We start from the raw sequence: 24452 nt of genomic DNA, 5'->3' as shown, positions 1-24452 counted from the left end.
CACTTAACCTTTCCGTATCTCAAGTCCTTCGCTGGTAAAAATGTCCCTGTGTATCTTACAAAGATTTTTGTGAGTCTCAAATTTGATTAATTAAAATACTTTTTAAATGGTAAAGCATTATACAAATATTTTCATCATATATCCATTAATATCACATCTGAACTTAGGTTACCAAAAAATGCAATTATATAGAAAGAATCGGATCCACTTAAAAATATAATCATTCTAACTTTATACATATTTTTACTAAATAACTGATCTGAGGACATAATGTTCTAATGCGGTAGATTCAAGTTTTGGCTCCTATTCCTCTCCCCTCCCTATCTCCACACCCATTACCATGTGACTCGGCAGTTCTGCCCACTAGAGGGAAGACAGGATACTTACACCTGCATGACAAGTGGGAAGGAAATAGCTCTTTCTACTCCTTTACTTCTGGCTTGGACATGCAACTTGCTTGGCCAATGGGATGCTAGCAGATCTAGCTATGGTGCAGATCTGCTAGCAGAGGATGATGCAGAGGCTTGAAATATGCTCGCATAGTTGGGCTTGCCTTGTTACCTTTTATCATCAATGACAAGACTTGTGGCGCAGACCTGAAGCCCACCTATGACTAGCTTATGTCAACCAACTCCCACCCAAGCCCACTCCCACTCATGGACATGTGAGCACAAATACTGTTGTTTTAAGTCACTGCTTTTTAAGGTGTCCTTTTACACTTTGTTATTGTGACAATCACTAACTGATAGGCCCAGTGATTATACAGAACATAATATACTATATTATGAACCTACTATATTTGTATGATCATTAGTTTAGAGGATCGTCTTTAGGTTAGATAATGTAATCCCTAGCCATTAATTTTATCATTTGTCCAACAGTAATCAATGAGTACCAACTATTGCCAGGGAGTATTCTAGGCACTGAGCTAGTCAGGCTATGTAACATTAGCTGCCCTCGTAAACAATGGCAAAATCTCAGTGGCCTATTAAATAAAAGTTTATTTCCCTCTACATAAAGGCCAATGAAGATGTTCTTGGACGAAGAGCTCTTCTGAGTGCATCTCTTCCAAGTATGACTCAGGAACCAAGACCCCTTCCGTATTGTGATGCCATCATGTTCAACATGTACCTCTGATGTAACCTCAAAAGGGGAAGTGAGATGTGGGAAGGCATACTGGATACTTAACCCGCTTAGCCCAGAAATGACACATACTCCACTGGGAGAATTAGTCATATGTCCCCACACAGATGTAAAGGGGCTGGAAATTGTAATCTCTGGCCGAGTAGCCACTTCCCAGCAACAACTCTACACTAAGGGAGGGGAGAATAATTCTTTGGTCATTAGTTAAGCATTTCAATCACAATTGGAGAACAGAACAAAGACTCCCAACCTCACTGAATTTTTGTTTATTGACTATTTCGCACTGGATACAAAAGTTATAAAGGTGAATAAGACATGATTCTTGCCTTCAAGAAACTCACAGACTTGAAGAGGAAGAGGGATCCACACAAATAATTATAGCAGATAATGAATGTTATAGTAAATGTAAATACAAGATCCAATGTTTGCACAGAGGAAGGGATGATTAACTCTTGGGAGAGTGTTAAGGAAGACTATATTTAATTGAGGGGGCAATGCTTGATCTGAGCCTTAAGACATAAACAGAATCTTGCCAGACAGATGAAGGAGTAGGGGAGGATGCTAAGTGAAGAAAACAAAGGTTTGCATCATATGATGGCTCAGGGCTTTTTTCCTTATAAACCTATGGAGTGGTGTTGAGGGCAAGAGGGAAGGGGCAAGCACGTGTGTTTACAAGTGGTAAAACAACCTCTTGCTTCACATATAAATTTGGAATAACTTAAGTTTTCTAATTAGAGCAGCCTTCATTTCCATGGGCACTGCTTTGGAATAATGTTCTCTACAAGAGAACAAGTACAATTCATGACCTAAGCAAGATGGCTAGCACCAGAATACATAGAGCACGTGGAGCTGACAACTCAGGGATGGTGATATCTAAAGAGGCAGAATTCAGGTAAAAAAACACTGAATGACAAATTGTCTCTCCTCTCAAAGTCCTTGTCAGATAAAACAGAAACCAAATAAATAATGATAAAAATAATGAATCAGGTTGATCCAATAACTACGCATCAAACCCTTTATGTTGCAGAGAATATAGTTTTCAAATCACCCACAGAAGAGTAACAAGAATTAAATACCCACTAGGCCCCCAAATAAAATTCTAATAAGTAATGAACAACAGACTTACTAAAAAGTGGTAAAGTCACATTCTTTGACCACCAAGCAATGAAACTGAAAATTACTAACAAAAGTAGCAAGCAGAAAGTTTGGAAATTTAAAAACTTTCCTAATCAATATGTACAAAAGAAAATCAAAACTGCAATTATTCAAAATACAATATTTAAAAATCTCTGGGGTTCAGTTAAAGCTTTAGTAAAGGAAAATTATAGTTATAAATGCTTTAATGCTAAATAAGAAAGAAAGAAAATACAGTTTTAAGTCTATGACATAATGGTATACATGAAAACCAATTGAAAATTATTGGAAGTAAACAGAAACTTCATTCAGATTTATCTGCTCCAGCACCTCAGTGCTTAGCCAACATGCCTTGCTGCTTCCTGGTCTTTAATTTAGTTTATAAAAGGAGATGAAGGGCTATGTCCCCTCCACTTGCTTCTACACAATCCCATAAGATTGTTATAGAGGAGAGACTGCCTGACTTTCCAGGCCAACCTTGAATAGGATCCAGTAAAAGAATGAATTAAAAAATAAATAAAAGTGAAGAGAATAGTATCCACAAACATTTGTCATTGTTCTCTTCTAAGTTAATCTCTCTTAATGATAATCAAATGTGAAATGTCACTCCTTATTAAAAGCTATAGAAAAACTAAACACCAGCCATTAGCATTATTAGGCTGTTCTCTTAAAAGTGTTCTCTTTAAAGTAGAAAACAGTGATGTGGTTTGAATAAAGAAAGGAAAGGTGAATTTGTCAAAACTTAAAATATATTAGCTTATATTTAAATATCAAGAGTTCTTTAACTCACCATCTGGATACAAATTTAACCTTGTTAGCCCTTCTCAGCTAAATATGCAAAGAAATCCATGTGAATTTGTATAACAGACCAACCAGCTGTAAGATTCTATGAGAGAAGGAATTGTATCCCCCCCAGTTCATAGCTATAGCCTCAGCATCTGGCATAGAGTACGCCTGATAAATGTATGCTGAATGAATGAATAGATGAATAATCAATATTTTCTTTTTTTTTAAATTTATTTATTTAATTAATTTATTTTTGGCTGCATTGGGTCTTCGTTGCTGGGCTCAGGCTTTAGTTGTGGTGAGCGGGGGCTACTCCTGGTTGCGGTGCGCGGGCCTCTCATTGCAGTGGCTCCTCTTGTTGTGGAGCACGGGCTCTAGGCACGTGGGCTTCAGTATTTGTGGCACACGGGCTCAGTAGTTGTGGCGCACAGGCTTAGCTGCTCTGCGGCATGTGGGATCTTCTCAGAGCAGGGCTTGAACCCGTTTCCCCTGCATTGGCAGGCGGATTCTTAACTACTGCGCCACCAGGGGAGCCCAGTATTTTCTTATTAATGAAGGATGCCCAAAGACAGATTTCAATACACTTATAGAGATTTATATTTTATTTCCTGGTTCTTCATTGTTATGAGAACTTTAAAAATAAGAAATTTTAAAATAACAAAATTGATTTGTAGGAGCTAAAAAGTATTGTCAACATATTCTCACATTTCTAATATCTGAAAATGTTTTCCTTATTAATATTTCTTGAGAAAGGCTTACTATGTTAGGCAGATGGTCTCATTTGCTAATAAGCTTTCGAAACTCTAGTTCTACTATGTTCAAATTCCCCATTTCCCTTCAACTTAGTGACCACCATTAACAGCCCACTCTGTTTTTCACCACCCATATGTTTTTGCCTCAAGCTTTAACTGATTATATTCTTTTAGTTCCTTACCCTGGTGTAGATTCCTTTTTAACTACAGATCTTAAAAGCGACACTAGCTGCTTTTTGTTCCTTGGAGTTTTTGAGGTTTTTTTTTTTTTTTTTTTTCCTTTCAGGATAATTATATTCTGTTGTGCCTTTTATTATCGTGTCTTTTAGGATCTCCTAACCTTGTACACTCTTGGGCTTTATTTAATAGTGAGCTCTCTCCTCCACTCTCCACACTAAACCATGCTCATTAGGTTTCTTAATCCTCCATAATTTGCTTTCATGAAATCTTATACCTTTGAGTTGCTGTGTTCTATGAGCCCATTTCCTTAGTACTGCTATTCCAAGCAGCCCAGAATCAACAAGCACTAAACATAAGCTTATTCACTTTCTCAGCCAACATGACTCTACAGAAAAAAAAAAAAAAAAAAATCTTTGTTTTGAATGTTTATGGACCATGAAACTATACCATTTAACTTGGTATTTCATGTTCTCACCCAAACATTGCCTGAGAAGGTTAGGACCACAGAATTAGACTCTGGGCAGTCCTTAACATACAGTTTTTAACTTATAGGCTTCATGTTCTTCTTGGTCAGAAAACTATTCTATTTTAATAGAACAGAAATAACAATATCCTGATGTTATATAGTGACTAGTAAATTCCAACTATATCTTTTCCTTATACCCAGAATTCAGGATACGAGAAAAACATTTTTTTTCAGTTATTCTGCGAGAGCTCTGTTTTTCCAAATGGGTTGTTTTTAAAAGACATGTACACTTCCTTGAAATTTGACTACACAGCGAACTCTGGTCTTTTCAGCAATTCATTCTTTGCTTTGTCTTCCATTCTACTCTTCACTAGCACCTTTGCTGACAGGTATGTACAGAAGGGCCAAGAGAGCATATATTTTGGGTTTTGTTTTAACTTTCGAAGGAAAACCAACAACAACACACAAAACAAAACCCAACCAACCTCAGTAGTGAGTTGAAAGAGTTAATGAAGTTTCCAAAGGTGCCCAGCTTATTCAAGCAAAGTTTACACTTCAACCGTATGCATGTTAACTTGTGATCCTCCCCATCCAGATGATAGAAAGCAAAGCCAGTAAGTTCTTTATTTAATTGGTTTGCATCCACACACTGACCTCCAGGGCTCTGTTTACATAGCCTATCATGCAATATGCTCCACAGTTCTCTCCCTCTTTCAAAAGCATGTTTCTCCTGAGATTTGATATATGGCTTTCATGTTTAATCACTACATTAAACTCAATGCTCTGCTTCCTCCAGCATCAACTAACTTCCCTTCTTGGGAGGTGGGGAGAAGAGCACAGCTTCTTGCTACTTTTGAACATAAAAGGAAGTCTGTTTTACTCTATTAGTAAAATCACCAACTACACAGGCTCATAGGCAAGCAACATTAGTACATCAGCTAGGAAACAGTATTAAAATGGAACCCTTAAAACTCCTTTGGAAAGAAGGTAGGCTGATTGCTCTCAATTGACAAAGCTGAAACCTTTGGGTGATTAAGTTATAAACCAACAGAAACGGAACTTAATCAGGCTACGACTCAGTACATAGAGGACACAGCTAGAAGGCAGCTAAAATTTTTCATCAAATTAATCTTGAGGATAGGACGATTCTAGGGTTCTCAGATTGGCATTAATTCAGCACCTTCTGATTAAAGTTTTTCTTAACCTTCATCACATGAATAGAACATTCAACATCTCTAACTGAATGTGGACATGGTAATGTCAAGATCCTTTCCATAAGAATTTGTATGTGACTCAAATTTCTGAGAGAAATAAAAACCTCAAAAAAAATGATCTGTTTCAATAAATCAACACAATCTATAATTTTCAGGTTTTAAAAATCACATGAAATGTATGTATTTCACTTTAAGATAATTAAAGCAGAAAAAGAAAACTGAAACAAATGGCAAATTATCAAGAACGGTAAAATCTAGATAATGAATGTGTGGGTGCTTATTTACTACACACTGTACTTTTATGTATAGTTGAAATTTTTCATTATAAATTTTTTTGAAACTTTAAAAAAATGCAAAGAAGTTGTTTGTGAATTTGCTTTTGTAGAAAAAAATCAATACAATTTTGATAAGAAAAAAATTAAATCACTATCTAGGTTGATCATTTTGGTATATATTCAATAGCTGACATTTTTTTACCATGTGCTGACAATGAAAACTTTCCTTCCTTCCTCCTGAATCTCACTCCACAGCCTGAAACTCATTTACACAAACTGCGAATTGCAAATATGCAGTAAGCTCTGCATAAGTTGGGTTCTTTACTTGAAAAAAATATATATATATACACATATATATTTACTTTGAAATTCTTTCCTTTATGGCTAGTCATTGACCATAGTATTTATTTTTTTAAGGCTTTTTTTTTTCTTTCTTAGTAAGATCAGCATCTTCCTTCATTTAAAAATTTTACTTTGTCAGGAACAATGTTACAGTTGTATACAACATTAAACAGAGCTAGTTTACTTTCTGTATTTGATGAACAATAGAGAACCTGAACCTATTAAAGTCATACATTTAATTGTTCCAATATGCTACCTCATTTCTAACCAAAATTTGCATGATATAGAATGCCAAAGAATACATTTCTAACTTCCTTTGTCATGATTCCCTCATTTGATATTAAGCTAAAAGAATTTATAAGAAAAAAGAATTACCTGATTCTTGATTTGAAACCATCTGAATTATTTCCACAACATATTTAGATTCCAAATTAAAAGAATAAATAAACTTTTAGTCAGTATTCCCCATAAGATTTTTCAGAGCACAAAACTTTGTAGTTTTCAAAGACATGCAGATGTTGTCCATGAAAGACGTTTTAAAAAATTAGGACTTGGAAAAAATAAGAATCATGAACAAAACCTTGGGTCACAAGAGTGAAAGATGTGTGCCTATACAGATGTTATAACTATTTTCATGATAAATACTAACTCTCACTACGGGAATTTAGCAGCACACTTTAATTTGCTTTTGAAAATTTAACATAAATTTTCTAACTTTGACAACAGCTGCCTAATATTTCAGTTTTATACACTATTTCCAGGTTTTACCTCCGAAATGAACCTAGTAGACGTTTTCATTTTTAAAAGCTATATTCCAGATCCTGTAGGCTAAAACCAGTTTTTGACTTGATGCTTAAGGAATTTGATCATAACAAAGTGGATTTTTAAATAAATATTTGATGACTGACTGGCAATGGTAAAAAGATATGCAATTTTATATAAAAATTCATTCTCAATTTTTTCATTTATCTCTTATTATATTTAAATATTTTAACTATTAAAAAATGACAAAGACTTTTTACACCATTTTGAGTCGCCTCCTATGAGTCAATAAAAAAGTCAAATAGTGGATACAATGCCATTATGCCTTTAGTCTCCATATCGTCAACATTGTAAACCAAATGTTTATCTTATGCTACCACTGTCACATGTGATTCAGAAGCCCAAGAGCACACAGAATGGAAAGATTTCTGGAATCACAGTTCTCAAATTAGGTAAAATTGTTAACTCAAATGTACAGACTTCATATTTAAAGGGTCTCACCAAGTTGGAGAAATTCAAAAGAAAGATACAGGTTTTGAAGAAGAAAAGCATGTTGGCTCCTTAACACCACTATCAAAAAGAATACATAGTCTTTGGTCCCTTTGTGAAATAATAAACGAAAACTTTTAAGTTAAAACATAGTGGAACTCAAACCAGAGTAAGAATGTTACTTTTAAATTCAGTAAGTTGTATATTTTCTGCAAACTATTTTCTCCTGAAATTGAAAATTAATGTTTATTTATCTATAACAGTTCACTAAAGGGCGTAATTCCTTCGTACTGAACATGAGGTAGTTTTTGTGCTTTAATTGCAAACACCGTCAGAAACTATGAAGCACGTACATCTCAGCGAGTGACACAAAGACACAGTCAAATGTAAGGATTATATAGCTATATTCATGCTTAATGAGAAGAAAACATCTAATGAGGCTGATACGCCACTGTTTGTGAGACTGTCTTGATAGATACAAAATAATGGCTTAAGGTGACCTTCATTTTCCATCACCCACCTCCCCAACAAAACAAATTTTTAAAAATTAGCAAGTCATAGACAAATATCTATTTCTATTGGCTAAAACCGTCTGCAGTTTGCTGGATTAAATGTATCTGTTACCCATATGTGATGACAAGTCACTTGCAGAGAATTTTTAAATTACCCAGGATGCTTTGTCCAGTGAGAGAATAATATTCTATTTTTAGCAATGAGTAGGTACAACCCCCTCCTTTGCTTTTAAAATGAAGCTCTGCAGATACAGAGCATTTAATACTTATTTCAGAGCTATCGAGAATCCCAACGTGAACAGCACCTCAAGTTATGATTCCAAGCAGCCACAAGCAGCCAACAGCCCTGCTTTGAGGTGGGGTTCATGTTTTGAAAAGAGACTGCCTAGTCTGTTTAAAATCAAAATGGTTCTTGATCTGATGCATTACTCCTCAGAGAATAATGTAAATAAAATATACTCAAAATAACATTATTAATGTAAACATACCTGAACCAGAGTCAAATTTCGTTTCTGACCTGCAAAGAGAAAGAAATTTTTTATGATATAAAAATTGCTTGTTAGACAATAACTGATTTTATGAGGGGGAAAAAAGATGCAATAGTTTTAAATTTCAGTACATGCATCAACAAGTAAGACAGCTTTTTAAGATGTAAATACGTATTTATTTTAACCATTTTAAATGCATGCATAACCCTAGGTCCTCTAAACATGTACATGTCCACAGAGATAGCGCAGTATGGAAAAGATATTAACTTTTTAGCTTGTTTTTGAAAGAGAATAAATTATGTTAAAAAAAAAAGCACCCAGTCTTTACAGATTAACTTGTTTCAGTAATATAATAAAGCAATAAAAACTCAAATTTAAAATTATCTTCTTTACTTATTATTCAAGATTTTCAATTATTCAACAGCAAGTAATTTTTCACTAAGTTCTTCACAGAGTAAATGAACCTAGTAACCCCATACATTTAATAAGAAGGAGAAAAAAATGTGAGCCCTTGTGGGAACATTATGTTTCAGATATAGGTTAATACTGGTTGTAAATTCAGAAGCCTTTGAAGCTCTCAGTCCGGCTGTGGGAAAACTGCTGTTGGGTAATTACTCTCAAGATGCTGCTGATGTGCTGTCAAGCAGAATTAACCCTATGACTAGGCCTATCTACACAAGCTACTATAAGACAGCATTGTCTATACCTAGCTCTCAAACCAATTAGTGGGCATGCTCCAGTCGGATTTATATCACACATTAACAATCAATAGTATATATGTTCACAGCTGCCACAGCAAGAGACAAGAACCAACCAGCAGGAGTCCTGTTAAAGGATGTTACATTGACAGAGAAGATTTTTTTTTTTTCCTGGGGAAATGTAGTTAACTAAGTGGGAAAGGAGATTTCTTTGAAATTATGCCAGGGTACCAAAGCACCTTTGGAAGCGGTGGCTTTCTTTACCTAAATTAGCTTCAAGAGAAGTCATCAAAGGAGGAAGAGGCAAAGGATAAGCAAGAGACAGCTTCCTTTGACATAAAAATTCATTTTCTCAAGTATTCCCAAATAAAGTTTCAGCTGATGCTCAAACCAAGTCAATAATCATAAAAACAGAAAACTTACTATTACAACCACGGTTATCAACAACCACCACTGTAATCCAGGTTCATATTTGTCTCAGACCCTGGTCCCACCATAGTCCTCATCTCAGTCCTTAGGTGTCCCTGACTCCTATTTCAGGTGTAAACCCATTTTCACTTTTTGTCCTCTCCTGTTCTGGAAAGCCTGGCCTCATGCCCTCTTCTTTGTTTCCAGCATCCCTGAGCATAACTCTAAACAACACTTACCACGCGTTGTCCTGCTGGTTTCCTAGCCTATCTTCCCCTCTGGACTCTGCCTTACTAACGTCTGTAGCCAGGGCGCCTACACAGTGCCTGGTGCTTGTACTCAACACATGTCTATAAAGGGAAACCCCTGCCTCCACAGACATCCTTATCTCCCTCTCAGCTGTATAAGAGGTGCTCTTCCTTCTGCCTGAGGTTCCCTGCATTTACATCCTAAAGTGCACTCTCTCATCTCCCCTGAAACCAGGTTGGATTAGTTACCCCTTCCTCCGGTTGTATATTCAATATCTGTGTCTCCCCAAGTTCCTCCTCCCTTCTGCACAGAAGTGCTCCAGAATTAATTAAAACCCTCCTTCAAATCTGTGTCCTACTCTTTTCATCCCTCTTTCTTCCTGGCTTTACAAGCAAGTTTATTGAAAGGAAAGACTATATTCTATATTGCACGTCTTCCTTTCCTGACCTCCCAACATATTCACTCTTTGAACCACTAAGATCTGTGCTAAGTTTTCTCAGTGGTTTCCTAATGCTCAAGCCAACAGCCCTGTTACAGTCCCTAATTTACTAACCCTTTCTCCAACTAAAATCCTACCTGAATGTCACACTGTGACCTCAAATGCCACAAGTACTGAACTGCATTCATTTTCCTTTCCCTCAAATATAATTCTCCTGCTATAGACTCCCTATTGTCAGAAATTATGATGTTATTCTAGTTTTCTTTTGCACCCTCGATATCTGAGCTGTCACCCAGACCTGCTGGCTCTACCACCTTCCCCTCCTCTCTATCCTCAGTCTTACCATCTTAGGCCTATCTTTGGCCCAATAATCTCATAACCCGTATCCCCCACTCCCTTCCGACCCCCCCTCTAATCAGCTGCCAGACGTTTCCAAAACACTAATCCGATCACATTGTCACCACCCCAACAACTAGAGCAGAGTTTTTCCAAACTTCGGTCACAAGTTGACCCATCAGAGGATTATAAAATTAATTTAGTGGATTGCAACTAGTATTTTTTTCAAAAAATGAAACAGAACAGAAAAGAAGACAGATGCATCCCATATTGAGAGTACATGCAGTTTAGAGGTGGATTAGAGGCAGGATTAGAGGGGGGGGCGGAGAGCCAGATCACGGTAGGCCCCTCATATGCCACGCAGAGGACTGTGAACTTGGTGTCCCTAGGTCAGTGGCTTTTAAACGTTTTTGTCTGTGACCCATAGTAAGACATACCTTTTTACACGGTGACTTATTACCAGGCTTGGCCCTAATATTTGCAGGGCCTTGGCAAGAGGACAAATAGGGATACAATACAGCTAATTATTTAAAAGTTACAAGCCAAGGCAATAAACTGTTAGAAAAGTATACTAACCTACCTTGACAGATATACCTGATAACAAAAACAATGAAAACTGTGTGTGAAACTATTGATACCAAGTAACTGAGAATAGTGCAAATTTTAAATTAATTTCGTCTTCCACTGAAAGACTTATTCAGCCTGGGGAAATTCAGGGGCAATGGCAACTAGGCCAAGTGTGAGAAGAGGAGAAGCCTCCCTCAGCCTTCTCTTCCAGTGGCTATGGAGTCCCTAAGAGAAACACCTCCTTTCTTTTCTTCTTTATTGGGGGAGGGGCTCTTTCATTTCTGTCAGAGGCTCTGTACTCCTACCCATCCCCCGTTGCCTGTCCCCACCAGCCAGGCCCCTGAGCTCCAAGTCCATCTAGACTATAACAGTCAGGCCTAAGGGCCAACCTCTGGCTTCTAGGTGCTCCCAGCTCCCCACTCTCACAGGAAGGTTTGAATTAAGAATTCTCTGACCAGGAATGTGGAAGAATAGGAAAAGCATTTTGCCCTTCCCTCTTTGTTTCCGCTTCTTTCTGCCCTCTAAACTGTAGCCTTCACTCTCACCAAATCAAACTATTGCCATGTTATTTTGTAACCAAGCAGGACCCTGTGGGGCCTTCCCAGGACAGGCCTTCCCCCATATCCTCTGCTTTAGCTCCGCTCTGAAGTACCTAGATAATAGTATATGAGGCAAATTTCCACCAAATGGAAGAACTACTTGATGACCATGAGCACACAGCCCCAGGCCTCCTGGAGCCTAAGGACTGATAATGTTAACCCCTGTGACACCGCGCTGCGGCCTCACCATCAGCTAATCAGAGAACTGTGTACACGCTGATCACATACTCCTCCTCTCCTGGCCTTTAAAACCTAGAGGGGTGGGATAGGGAGGGTGGGAGGGAGATGTAAGAGGGAAGGGATATGGGGCTATATGCATAGGTATAGCGGATTCACTTTGTTATACAGCAGAAACTAACACAACGTTGTAAAGCAATAATATTCCAATAAAGATGTTAAAAAAAAAAAGAATGCTTTGCCAAAACCCTTTGGGGAGCCGGAGGCTTTTCAGGGCATGAGCCACCTTGTCTTCTTTGCATGGCCTCGCAATAAACCTTTCTCTGCTCCAAACTCCGACGTTTCAGTTTGTTTGGCCTCACTGTGTGTCCGGCACATGAACTTGTGCTAACAATTTCACAGCCTTCATCCAGTATCCTCAGCTTAGACACACTTCCCCCAGCTCATCACTGACAAACTTTGACTCCACAGACTTGCCTCAATCCTGGCAGCAACTTGCCTGGCCCCCTCACCTCCTAGAGCTCCTTGCTCGCCTTCAGTTACTCCACAGTGTGGGCCTGGCACGGCAATCCCCACACCATGTGGCACTGACACTAAGCCCAGCAGGGTGCATGCAAGGTCTCGCCCATCTTCATGTTCCCAGCACTAGGCACAGCACCTGGTATTTAAGAGCTGTTAAAGCTGTGTAGCAGAAGTTAACACATGAACAAATGGATCTGTAAATTAACAGAGGGCCAAAAACCAGATATAATGACCAAAAGCTCTATAAAATGCCTCTTTTGAGAGATGAAAAATCATATCAGAAAACTGTTAATCCCCAGACCATCTTATCTCTTCCAGAGATAGCTGGTCAGTATGTAAAATACACACATAACGTGCAGAGAAAACATCTTCACAAACTAATTAATGACATTAGGTATCAGTTTTCAAAAAAGAATATTTTCAGAATTCTTAGACACAGTACTGAATCTTCAAAAGCCACAACTAGTCTAATAATAATTAAAACGTAATAAGAGAAGTTAATACTGTCAGTTTTAGGGGTTGAGAAAACTGGTCCTATGGTATAAGTTAATTTAGATTTCTATTAAATTTTACATACACACATACATACACAGAGACACAAAGTACTCCTCTATTATACTATGGACTCTGATCATCTCTACTCATAAATCCTCTGTAAGAAAGTAAGTAAATTATAGATAGGACAAAGAAATGGCAAGTATGAAAAAAGAATTCACACAATACATATTATACAAGAAAGACAAAAAGGGATGGTTCATTCATTCATTCCAAACACATTTCTTATGCGCTTATTTTTATTCATATACCATGCTGGATGGTAGGAATACAAAGATGCATAAAGTAAGGTTGTACGGGGTATAAGGTTGATAAATATATTTGTGTCTCCACAGACACCCATTTTACTCCTTATTATATACTTAACATCTAAGCTTAAAGCTATTCAACCAGTTCTTTTGGCAATCGCCAAAAGATGGTGAATATAGCCCAGACTGTTACTATTTTCCAATATCCATTCTCCCCTTTTTTATTTTGGAAATAGAATCTCTGAGTTTTAGATGGGCACATGCCTGCTGAGGTAAGACAATTTTTTCGCAATATTTCCCACTTCTCTTGTTTTGACCATGTGACTAAGTTCTTGCCAAAAGGATGCAAGGAGAAGCATTATGAGTTATGCCCTTGAAGCAAATGTCTGCACCCCCCCCCCTTCTTCCCACTGGCTGGAATGCTGATGTGATTCCAGGAGCTGAAGCAGCCATTCTTAGATCATGAGAGAGAAGCTGATAGTAGAGCACCAGCCTTTGGCTGATGGTACACACACACAAGTAGCACCATATCAATCCCAAACTGCTACTATGTTTAAGCCATTATTATTTTGGAGTCTTGTGAGAACAGTTGTAACAGTAATGCCACATTAAAAAAAGGCTTAAACTAAAACTTAAACATTTTTAAACCTGAAAAGTTTTTATGAATTTTAAAACCATAAAGCGTAGATGCTAGGAAAATTTAAGTATCATTATTATTTTTTAAATAATTAAAATATATAACATATGTATTCTTTTGATAATAAAGTTTCAGATTTTCAAAAGAGGGCAGTGTTAGTCATTGGTTAGAGCTCTATAGTCCTGAACAAGCTTATAAAACTGCTGTTCTCTATTTATAGGAAATAACCTAGTGTTTATGAAAGTTCTATGTATATTGAAGTCAAGTTTTTAAAAATTTTATTATTTTTAAAATTTTATTATTTTTAAAATTTTCTCTTGTGAGGAATCCACAAAGTCTCAGAGAACACTGCTTTTTTGCTTACTTTCAACTGTATTGAAAAAATTCAAATGGGACCCATGTAAGTATGAACTACAGGTTAATGAAGTCAATGTTCCAAAAGGTTTCAGACAACATGTGGCACAGTGAGGATGCTGTTCTTATTATTTTTAATTGATGTCAACTAAAGATTGTAGCTGCAAAAAATTATTAGAGGGAAGGAGTAGGAGGGGCAGACTGATTTTTGCCTATTAGTGTATTATATATGGCAACTCCATACCAAGGATTTTCTAGGACAATCCAAGTCAAATAACCTGTCCTGTTGTCGCCCCTAAAGTATGGAAATTTTTCAGAAATTCCAATATTTCAGGATCCTACTTATAAGTCTAAGAATTTCTTCTTACCCCTACAAGTAATTCAAAGGCTTTCATCAGACCAAAGGCTAGTAATAATGGCAGTGAATATTTATGCACCTTTTTTCAGTTACATAAACATAATACACTTCCTCTCCTCGGAATGCTCTCTTCCTCCCCCTCACCCACTCCAGTATCCCTTAACCCCTTTGCCTACTTAACTTCTAAAACTTTCTCCATTATTAGCTTAATTATCAGTTCTTTGAAGAAGAGTAGCCAGACTAGATTAAATCCCTTGAGTTTATACTTTTATAGCACCAGTCACTCCTTTGCACTCATCAGAGTTGTAACTCTACGTTTGTTCACGTAGTTATTTGATCATACTAAAAGAGTTCACTAATTGTGGCAGACACTATCTGTTGTGTATGTAATGGCCAGTCTCCCTTTTCTCTGATAACAGAATTGCAATTTTTGAAGGGTGCGGAAAAATGTTTCCACCCTAGGAATGAATCATTATTAGGCTAAGCCGTCTGTGGCAATCCTAATCTCCTTTGTCAGTGACTGGTTCAAGGACAGGGATGGAACCCCTCTCTGAGCAGTGAGAGGTACAGGGAAGTCTGCTGGGGGTACTTTTTGGGAAGGTTTTTCCTCATGAAAAGGACAGGGGTGATTTAGGGAGAAGGCCCTTTTCCTACACTCTCCCTGTTTCCTGCCTTTAAAGTTATTACGTAAGAATACTTAGAACTGTTGTAGCAATCTTGTAACCATGAGGAGAAGGCCAAGAAAATAGCAGAAATGCCAACCCGGAACCCTAATTTCATTCCAATTCCAGAACAGCCTTTCTCTAGAATTCCCGCTGAGTTAGAAAGTCAAGTCTAGCATTGTTAGGCCACACTCAACTTGGGTATTTCTGTTACTTTTAAACCAATGTATTCTAACTGATATTGTTACCATAGCAGTACTAGGTTATGAACTATCTACTTATTGTGTTTAAAACTTAGGCCTCTATGTTATATTTTGATAATAATGATGCTATAAATACAAAAGACAGAAAAATATGCAGAAAGAAAACAAAATGAATTTAAATGTTTAAAGACATGTTAGCTACCACAACTAAAAATGAAGAAAAGATACAAATAAAAGATACCCATTAACTGCATGCTTAATTTTTTTAACTGAAAAATATAAATTAAAAAACCAGAAATTTAGAAGTCAAGATGATAATCATTAGCAGAACAGCAGCAAAGTCCCTCCTAAGTTGCTTGAAGATCTCTTACGTGAGCCTGTCAATGAGAACCTTCAAGTTCAGTTACCAGGACACAGCTACAATTCTTCTTCATTTATCGACAGTGTCTTTCACTGAGCACCGTAATGTACTGCAGATAACATGCCTGTATAAATTCCTGCTCCCCGTGACACAGTTCTGCTTCCACTGGTACTGTTTTTATTTCTCCTTTTAACCAGGCCCTAGCACTTTCACTGGGATCACTGCCACCCTGATAAGTTAGAGACTTTATGCAGCAGTGATGTAGTCTATGAAGCACTTAAGACTGAGGTAGCAATCGTGGAAAAGGCAGCCGATAGAGACGGACAGACTAGAGCCCAGTCCCAGGTCTTCCACTTTCTACCCTGCGTGATTTTACAGAAGTTCATTACACTTTACATCTTAGTTTCACTATCTACAGAATGGGAGTAATGTTTACCTTTTAAAAGTTTTGTGTAGGTTAAGTGAGATGATACTGTAAAATGTGTAGGTCAGGTCCTGGCATATATTAGAAGCTGAATAAAAGGTAGGTTTTATCTAAGCAATAATATTAAATAAAGTTTACGGCTACAAGTACAAGTAGCAATATTTTAGCAAGTAAAAAAAATACTACTATATTATAAAAAGAAAGAATGTATTACTCTGGTATCTTACTTGGGGTGCAATTTTAATATGAGTATCAAAAACCATGCAGGAAAAAAATGAGGGAACAGCAATAAAAATAACTGAAGAAACTGGAAATATTTAAGAGGGAATACTAATGGAAAATAATATAAATGACCCAATTACACAATACAGAAAAGCAGTCTTATTTGTCCTTAAAACACAAAACAGTCTCTAACTAAAATAGTTGCACAGTGCACTTGAGAGCTTACTGGAATAAGAATCAGGAGACCTGGATTCTAGTTCAGCAACCAGGACAAGTCATTTAACTTGTGAGCTGCATTTTTCTCATGAGTAAAATTAGACATTAGAAATAAATCAATGCTGCTCCATACAGCCTACCCCACGGAGAGGTAAGCTATCTAAATTTTTCTACAGTTCCCAAGAGTAAAGAAAAGGAAAAGGGGAAAGGAGAGAGCAGAGGAAAAGTGAATATGAGATGATAAAAATTGGCATCTGTAGAACTTGAACCTACAGATAAATAAGACTGAAAAAATAGGTCATTGTTAAGACCACTTTTGGCTCTCCAGGTTCTACAGTTTTCTCTAGGCCATATTGATAACTGCCTTCTTTGAATTTCAATATCATTTCCTGTCTGTATGATTTATAGTACTTAATCTTATGTTTCCTTTAAAATAATTTAATTGTTTCTTGTGTATATAACTCTTACAGAGAATAAAGCTTTTAAAGTAAAGATTCTTTAGCTATTGAGAATAAATTCAAAACACTAAAGAAAACGGGGTTAAGGAGAATAGAGTATACTTTCATGTTAGGAGTTGAACTGTGTCCTCCCAAACTTCATATGCTGAAGTTGTAACCCCTAGTAACTCAGAATGTGACTGTATTTGGGAATAAGGTTTTTAAAGAAGTAATTAAGTTAAAATGAAGTCATTCAAGTGGGCCCTAATCCAATATGACTGGCGTTCTTTTGAGAAAAGGAAATTAGGACACAGACACACACAGAGGGAAGACCGTGTGAGGACACAGAGAGAGGACAGCCATCCACAAGTCAAGGAGAGAGGCCTCAGAAGAACCCAACCCTCTGACACCTTGATCTCAGACTTCCAGCCTCCAGAACTGTGAGACAATAAATTTCTGTTGTTTAAGACACTGTCTATGGTACTTTGTTATGGCAGCCCTAGCAAACTACTACATATCATTTCTTCTTCAGTCAGATATTTAGCAACCTCAGACCTCCAATAAAAGCCAAAAACCTAGAAATTAGCTGGAAATAAAAATGTCTACAGCTTTCATACACTTTAACCCATTTTAGGTACAAAATATGTTTGATTTCTCTATCCTCCCTTAATATTTTTAACCATATTCTGCCAAAGTGCTTTACCTGCATTTTGACCATTGGGCAGCTGCTTCTGCAAATTAGTAGAGACCACCAGCTGGCACAGCATAAGACTGTGATCAATGGGCTCTTTGTATCTTCATACTGCTGTGGGAAAATGTTTCGAATGGTTTTGCTTGGTCCTTTAACACTGATGTTATATACATACTTGTCACGTGCTCTCTGGGGGATGAGGCAGACTTGGGAGGTAGTAACATTTACTGCTCTACATCAGTTTGACATATAATATTTCTTTACTTATTTTGCCTGGAAATTTTCATTTCTACTCTAGGTTGTAATCAGAAAAAGAATGAGGAATGCAAGGATTCTTCAATATACTCAAATCAATCAATGTGAAAAAACATATTAACAAATTGAAGGAGAAAAACCATATGATCATCTCAATAGATGCAGAAAAAGCTTTCGACAAAATTCAACACCCATTTGTGGTAAAAACCCTCCAGAAAGTAGGCATTGAGGGAACTTACTCAACATAATAAAGGCCATATATGACAAACTCACAGCCCACATCATTCTCAATGGTGAAAAACTGAAAGCATTTCCTCTAAGATCAGGAACAAGACAAGGTTGTCCACTCTCACCACTATTATTCAACATAGTTTTGGAAGTTTTAGCCACAGCAATCAGAGAAGAAAAAGAAATAAAAGGAATCCAAATCAGAAAAGAAGAAGTAAAGCTGTCACTGTTTGCAGATGACATGATACTAAACCTAAGAGAATCCTAAAGATGCTACCAGAAAACTACTACAGCTAATCAATGAATTTGGTAAAGTAGCAGGATACAAAATTAATGCACAGAAATCTCTGGCATTCCTATACACTTATGATGAAAAATCTGAAAGAGAAATTAAGGAACACTCCCGTTTATCACTGCAACAAAAAGAATAAAATACCTAGGAATAAACCGACCCAAGGAGACAAAAGACCTGTATACAGAAAACTATAAGACACTGATGAAAGAAATTAAAGATGATACAAACAGATGGAGAGATATACCATGTTTTTGGATTGGAAGAATCAACATTGTGAAAATGACTCTACTACCCAAAGCAGTCTACAGATTCAATGCAATCCTTATCAAACTACCACTGGCATTTTTCACAGAACTAGAACAAAAAATTTCACAATTTGTATGGAAACACAAAAGACCCCGAATAGCCAAAGCAATCTTGAGAAAGAAAACCGGAGCTGGAGGAATCAGGCTCCCTGACTTCAGGCTATACTACAAAGCTACAGTAATCAAGACAGTATGGTACTGGCACAGAAACAGAAATATAGGTCAATGGAACAGGATAGAAAGCCCAGAGATAAACCCACGCACAAATGGCTACCTTATTTTTGATAAAGGAGGTAAGAATATACAATGGAGCAAAGACAGCCTTCTTCAATAAGTGGTGCTGGAAAGCTGGACAGCTACATTTAAAAGAATGAAATTAGAACACTCCCTAACACCATACACAAAAATAAACTCAAAGTGGATTAAAGACCTAAATGTAAGGCCAGACACTATCAAACTCTTAGAGGAAAACATAGGCAGAACACTCTATGACAAAAATCACAGCGAGATCCTTTTTGACCCACCTCCTAGAGAAATGGAAATAAAAACAAAAATAAACAAATGGGACCTAATGAAACTTGAAAGCTTTTGCACAGCGAAGGAAACCATAAACAAGATGAAAAGACAACCCTCAGAATGGGAGAAAATATTTGCAAATGAAGCAACTGACAAAGGATTAATCTCCAAAATATACAAGCAGTTCATGCAGCTCAATATAAAAAAAACAAACAACCCAATCCAAAAATGGGCAGAAGACCTAAATAGACATTTCTCCAAAGAAGATATACAGATTGCCAACAAACACGTGAAAGAATGCTACTCTTCACTGCAGCACGTGGGCTTCTCATTGCGGTGGCTTCTCTTGTTGCGGAGCACGGGCTCTAGGCACACGGGCTTCAGCAGTCGTGGTATGCGGGCTCAGTAGTTGTGGCGCACTGGTTTAGTTGCTCTGCGGCATGTGGGATCTTCCCGGACCAGGGCTCAAAACCCGTGTTCCCTGCACCGGCAGGCAGATTCTTAACCACTGTGCCACCAGGGAAGCCCCGGGGGAGCTATTTTAAATAATGTGGTCAGGGATATGCTTTAGAAGGAGATGACATTTCAGCTGACACCTAAAGAATGACAAGGAGCCCACATACAATGGGGGTGCAAAATGGAATTTTTGGTGGAGATTCCAAAGGAAAGGACCAATGCAAAAACCCAAGCTTGAGGGCTTCCCTGGTGGTGCAGTGGTTGAGAGTCCGACTGCCGATGCAGGGGACGTGGGTTCGTGCTCCGGACCGGGAAGATCCCACATGCCGCGGAGCGGCTGGGCCCGTGAGCCATGGCCGCTGAGCCTGCGCGTCCGGAGCCTGTGCTCCGCAACGGGAGAGGCCACAACAATGAGAGGCCCGCGTACCACAAAAAGAAAAAAAAAAAAACAATTAAGCTTGGCATGAAGAAGAAGAAGGAGAAGGAGGGGGAAAGAAAGAGGAAGGGGAGAAGAAGACTGGATCTAGAAAGAAGTGAATAAAAGAGAGAACAGTAAGACAGAAAGTCAGAGAAGTAGACAAGGGCCAGATCACAACTTTAAAAGCCATTGTAGGGCTTCCCTGGTGGTGCAGTGGTTAAGAATCTGCCTGCCAGTGCAGGGGACATGGGTTTGATCCCTGGTCCGGGAAGATCCCACGTAGCATGGAGCAACTAAGCCTGTGCGCCACAACTACTGAGCCTGCACTCTAGAGCCCACGAGCCACAACTACTGAAGCCCGAGTGCCACAACTAATGAAGCCTGTGCGCCTAGAGCCCGTGCTCTGCAACAAGAGAAGCCACTGCTATGAGAAGCCCGCGCACCGCAAAGAAGAGTAGCCACTGCTCGCCGCAACTAGAGAAAGTCTGCGCACAGCAACAAAGACCCAATGCAGCCAAAAAATTAATTAATTAATTTTTTAAAAATAGTACCTTTACTAAGTATATGGGGGGAAATGAGAGAAGAGTAGATTTTGCTGCTTCTGAGTCATTCTGCTACCACTATTTCTTGCTAATTCCTGATTTATTCTTGTGAGCTGCTAGGATCAATAAGAAAGTTTCAAGCTGTATGGTCCCACACAGGATCTCAGATTAGTATAATTTTATTGTATTTTTCTAATCTTGAAGATACTAAAAGCATGATTTATAATAGAAAAGTATATAACTGCCATAAAAAGAGATGACACAAAATGTCTCTTGACCTAATTTGGGGACAAAAATTCATATTAAATCACTGGTTCCGTAGGCCCAAATCAATGAGTCTGGAAGATGTATGATTATATCAAGCTTTTCAAAAGCACAGATTAGTCTGTAAATCTGTACTCTTAAATTCTCCAGATGATCTTGAGAACTACTGACCTGGATGGCATCCCTTAAAACAAAGAATATTTCTCCTATTTAAAATAACAAGGCATCCCACCTTTCTAATGATTTAAATTTGTATCTATTCGTTATTTCCAAAATAAGTTTCTGCCCAATAAAGAAGTAAAAAAATTCCCGTCACAGATTGTTGTGCAACACTACTATAAAGTTGTTTGTGGGAAGCACTGAACTAAGTACAAAACAAGTGAAAAATTTGTCAGAAAGGATCCAGTCCCAGAGCAAAAAATGATACATTTGCCACTTTCTTGGCAAACTTATTAAAAACATTCGATTACACAGCTATTGTTTCTGGCCACATGAATCAAATGATAAAACCATAGATTTCATGGTTTACTCAGACTAGGCTAGCAAATTAAAAAGATTCATCACTAAAAAGATGTGTCTTGTGTGGTCAGTAAATTTACACTCCACTAAACCTCCAAGCAAAAATAATACGAAAGACAAAGATTCAATATCAAGACGCTTTCCTTCAAATCTGGAAACCATGAACAGTGCACTAGAGGATCTGAACTTGCATTAAGTCATAGTCAAGAGCATTTATGGAGAGCTCACTACCTACAAAGCACTCTATTTTAAGGAAGAGGTCTTGTTTAAAGTAGCCATAATTCGGCCCATAAAGCCCTTTATAGTTAAAGATCAACAGTTTGAACCTCAATCAGGAGCAAATGGGTAGCTGGTTCATACTGAGGGATGCGGGTGTAATTTGGTCAGTGCCGCTCAGTTTAAGTTGAATGGGCCTTTGCAGTTTGTGTAAATTCTACCTTCTGGGTGGTCTTCCAGAGCAATCTCAAAAAGGGCACATCACAGAGGTACTGGAGTTAACTTATGCTTATGTAGACTATGAGTCATGCAACAGCCATTAACACTAGATACTTAAGTGAGCACGTAGAAGTAAAACGTGCAATCTCCATCAGCATAGGGCCAACTTTCCTTACAGTAAAAAAATTGCAACTAGAATGAACGCTAAAAAACAAATCAAGGGCTTCCCTGGTGGCGCAGTGGTTGGGAGTCCGCCTGCCGATGCAGGGGACCCGGGTTCGTGCCCCGGTCTGGGAGGATCCCACATGCCGCGGAGCGGCTGGGCCCGTGGGCCATGGCCGCTGAGCCTGCGCGTCTGGAGTCTGTGCTCCGCAGTGGGAGAGGCCACGGCAGTGAGAGGCCCGCATACAGAAAAAAAAAAAAAAAAAAAAAAAAAAAATCAAGACACAAATGAACAAAAGTATAGTTTGTTCCAAGTACAATGCAAGATAATAAAGACAAAATATAAAGAGCAGGGACTTCCTTGGTGGTCCAGAGGTTAAGAATCTGCCTTCCAACGCAGGGGACGCAGGTTCGATCCCCGGTCAGGGAACTAAGATCCCACATGCTGCAGAGCAACTAAGGCTGCAAGCTGCAACTATGGAGCCCACACACCACAACTAGAGAAGCCAATGCACTGCAACGAAGATCCCACGTACAGCAACTAAGACCCGAGGCAGCCAAATAAATTAATTAATTAATAAATATATATATATATATATATATATATATATATAAATATAAATAGCAGAAGGAATCATAGGTTACAGCCAGCTAATCCATGATCATGAAATATAGGAATGATAAGTCAAATATAGTTACCTGTTTTGACTTAGACTCTCCTTTCCTTTGTCTACTCACTGGTAGTGGCACAATGCATTAAGTGTTCAAAGAGTGGAAACAACAGCAACAAATAAGAGCTGCCATGTATGGAACTCCTACTTCACAGCAAGCATCCTTAACACTTACACACAAGCAAAGAGCCTAGCTGATCAAAAAACTGCACATTAAAAACGTATCTCGTAGATGGACAATTATTAATCTGAAGAAATTTATTTTAGCTATCGCCCAGAAAGGTAAGGAGAAAAGTTAATCTTCTTTTCTACAGTTTATTCTACCTGTTCTTTAAATCTCTTTCCCTCATTTCTAATACCTTAAATATATCCCACTTTACAACTTTCTTCAATTTGTCAAAAAAAAAAAAAATTTTCCTTGAGTTTGTTTTCCGCCCAGTCATAAGGGGTTAGCCTCAAATTCCTGTTTTAACTATAATGACACAACTATGATGACTGTGTTTTCTGGGATTATTCCAACTTCAAATATTTTATCACATTATCTCCACTTCAGCTTGTGGTTTGAAAACATGAGATTGTATCCTAAAATCTCCACAATCTTGTTTTCACTACTACTTCCACCAAACTTATTCTCTAACATTGCCAAACCCAATGACTGGTTCTTATTCTTCTGAGTCTCGGCATCACTTCATAGCCTAGTTCATCCTATCCATGATATCTATACATCCAACCTTGGCCTTCATACTAAATTTAAATATCTTCCTGCCTACTTTGGCATTTCCCGATGTGTGTTATCAGTAACGTTAGCCTCACAGTATGTTCTTCAGTTAAGAAAAGATATTGTGGTCAAAAACTTTCGGAAATGCTACCTACAACATTCTACTCCTGAAGCTCTCCAATGAACATTAGTGAATTGTGCACTCCTTGATTTTTATGATGAAGCAACCATTTGACTCATTTTTACTCAGTGTTTCCCAATAAGCAATCTTGTTTCATTCATCAATAGAACTCTTATTTTATTTTTTCATGGAAGACATATTAACACGTTGTGGAGCTACTATAATGTAGGAGTAGTATTCTGATGAAACAAATACTCCATAGCACATACTTTGGGGAATACTGATGTACCTGAAATTTTAGGTTAAAACCTGAAATCTATCAGGCTTCCAAAACTGAATTCATCACCTTTCCTCCCAAGCCAGGTGTTAAACATCAAATTAATCTCTAGTAACAGCTTTTTCACCAATCTCGTATTCTGACAGTTGATAAATCTTTTCAGCTCTTACTGTCTGTTGTCTGTAGTTTTTTTTCCCCTCCCTTACATCATCCTATTGACATCACCCTAAGGCAAATCTTCCTTAAGCCTCATCTAGACTCATGGTAACCAATCATAAGAATTAGAGGAGAGCTTTTTAAAAAAAAAAAAAAAATTCTGGGCTCCACCACAGCCTTGCTATATCAGAATTTTGAGGGGGAGAGG

The 24452-nt window shown here is 37.8% G+C and overlaps 1 protein-coding gene across 3 annotated transcripts in view; it reads right to left on the bottom strand.

Annotated features, from left to right (window-relative positions):
- Positions 1 to 24452, bottom strand: part of MSRB3 (methionine sulfoxide reductase B3) — a 175049-nt gene that overhangs the window by 72734 nt on the left and 77863 nt on the right. For all 3 annotated transcript variants that reach the window (XM_027106930.1, XM_027106928.1, XM_027106929.1), the window contains one exon: positions 8544 to 8572. In XM_027106930.1, coding sequence (XP_026962731.1) covers positions 8544 to 8572 — 29 coding nt within the window. The remainder of the gene's footprint in view (positions 1 to 8543; positions 8573 to 24452) is intronic.

This window comes from Aethalodelphis obliquidens, unplaced genomic scaffold (assembly GCF_003676395.1).
Source record: "Aethalodelphis obliquidens isolate GAN/ISIS:26980383/991018 unplaced genomic scaffold, ASM367639v1 scaffold8, whole genome shotgun sequence".
Taxonomy (NCBI): domain Eukaryota; kingdom Metazoa; phylum Chordata; class Mammalia; order Artiodactyla; family Delphinidae; genus Aethalodelphis; species Aethalodelphis obliquidens.
This window is presented reverse-complemented; position numbering and strand designations above follow the sequence as displayed.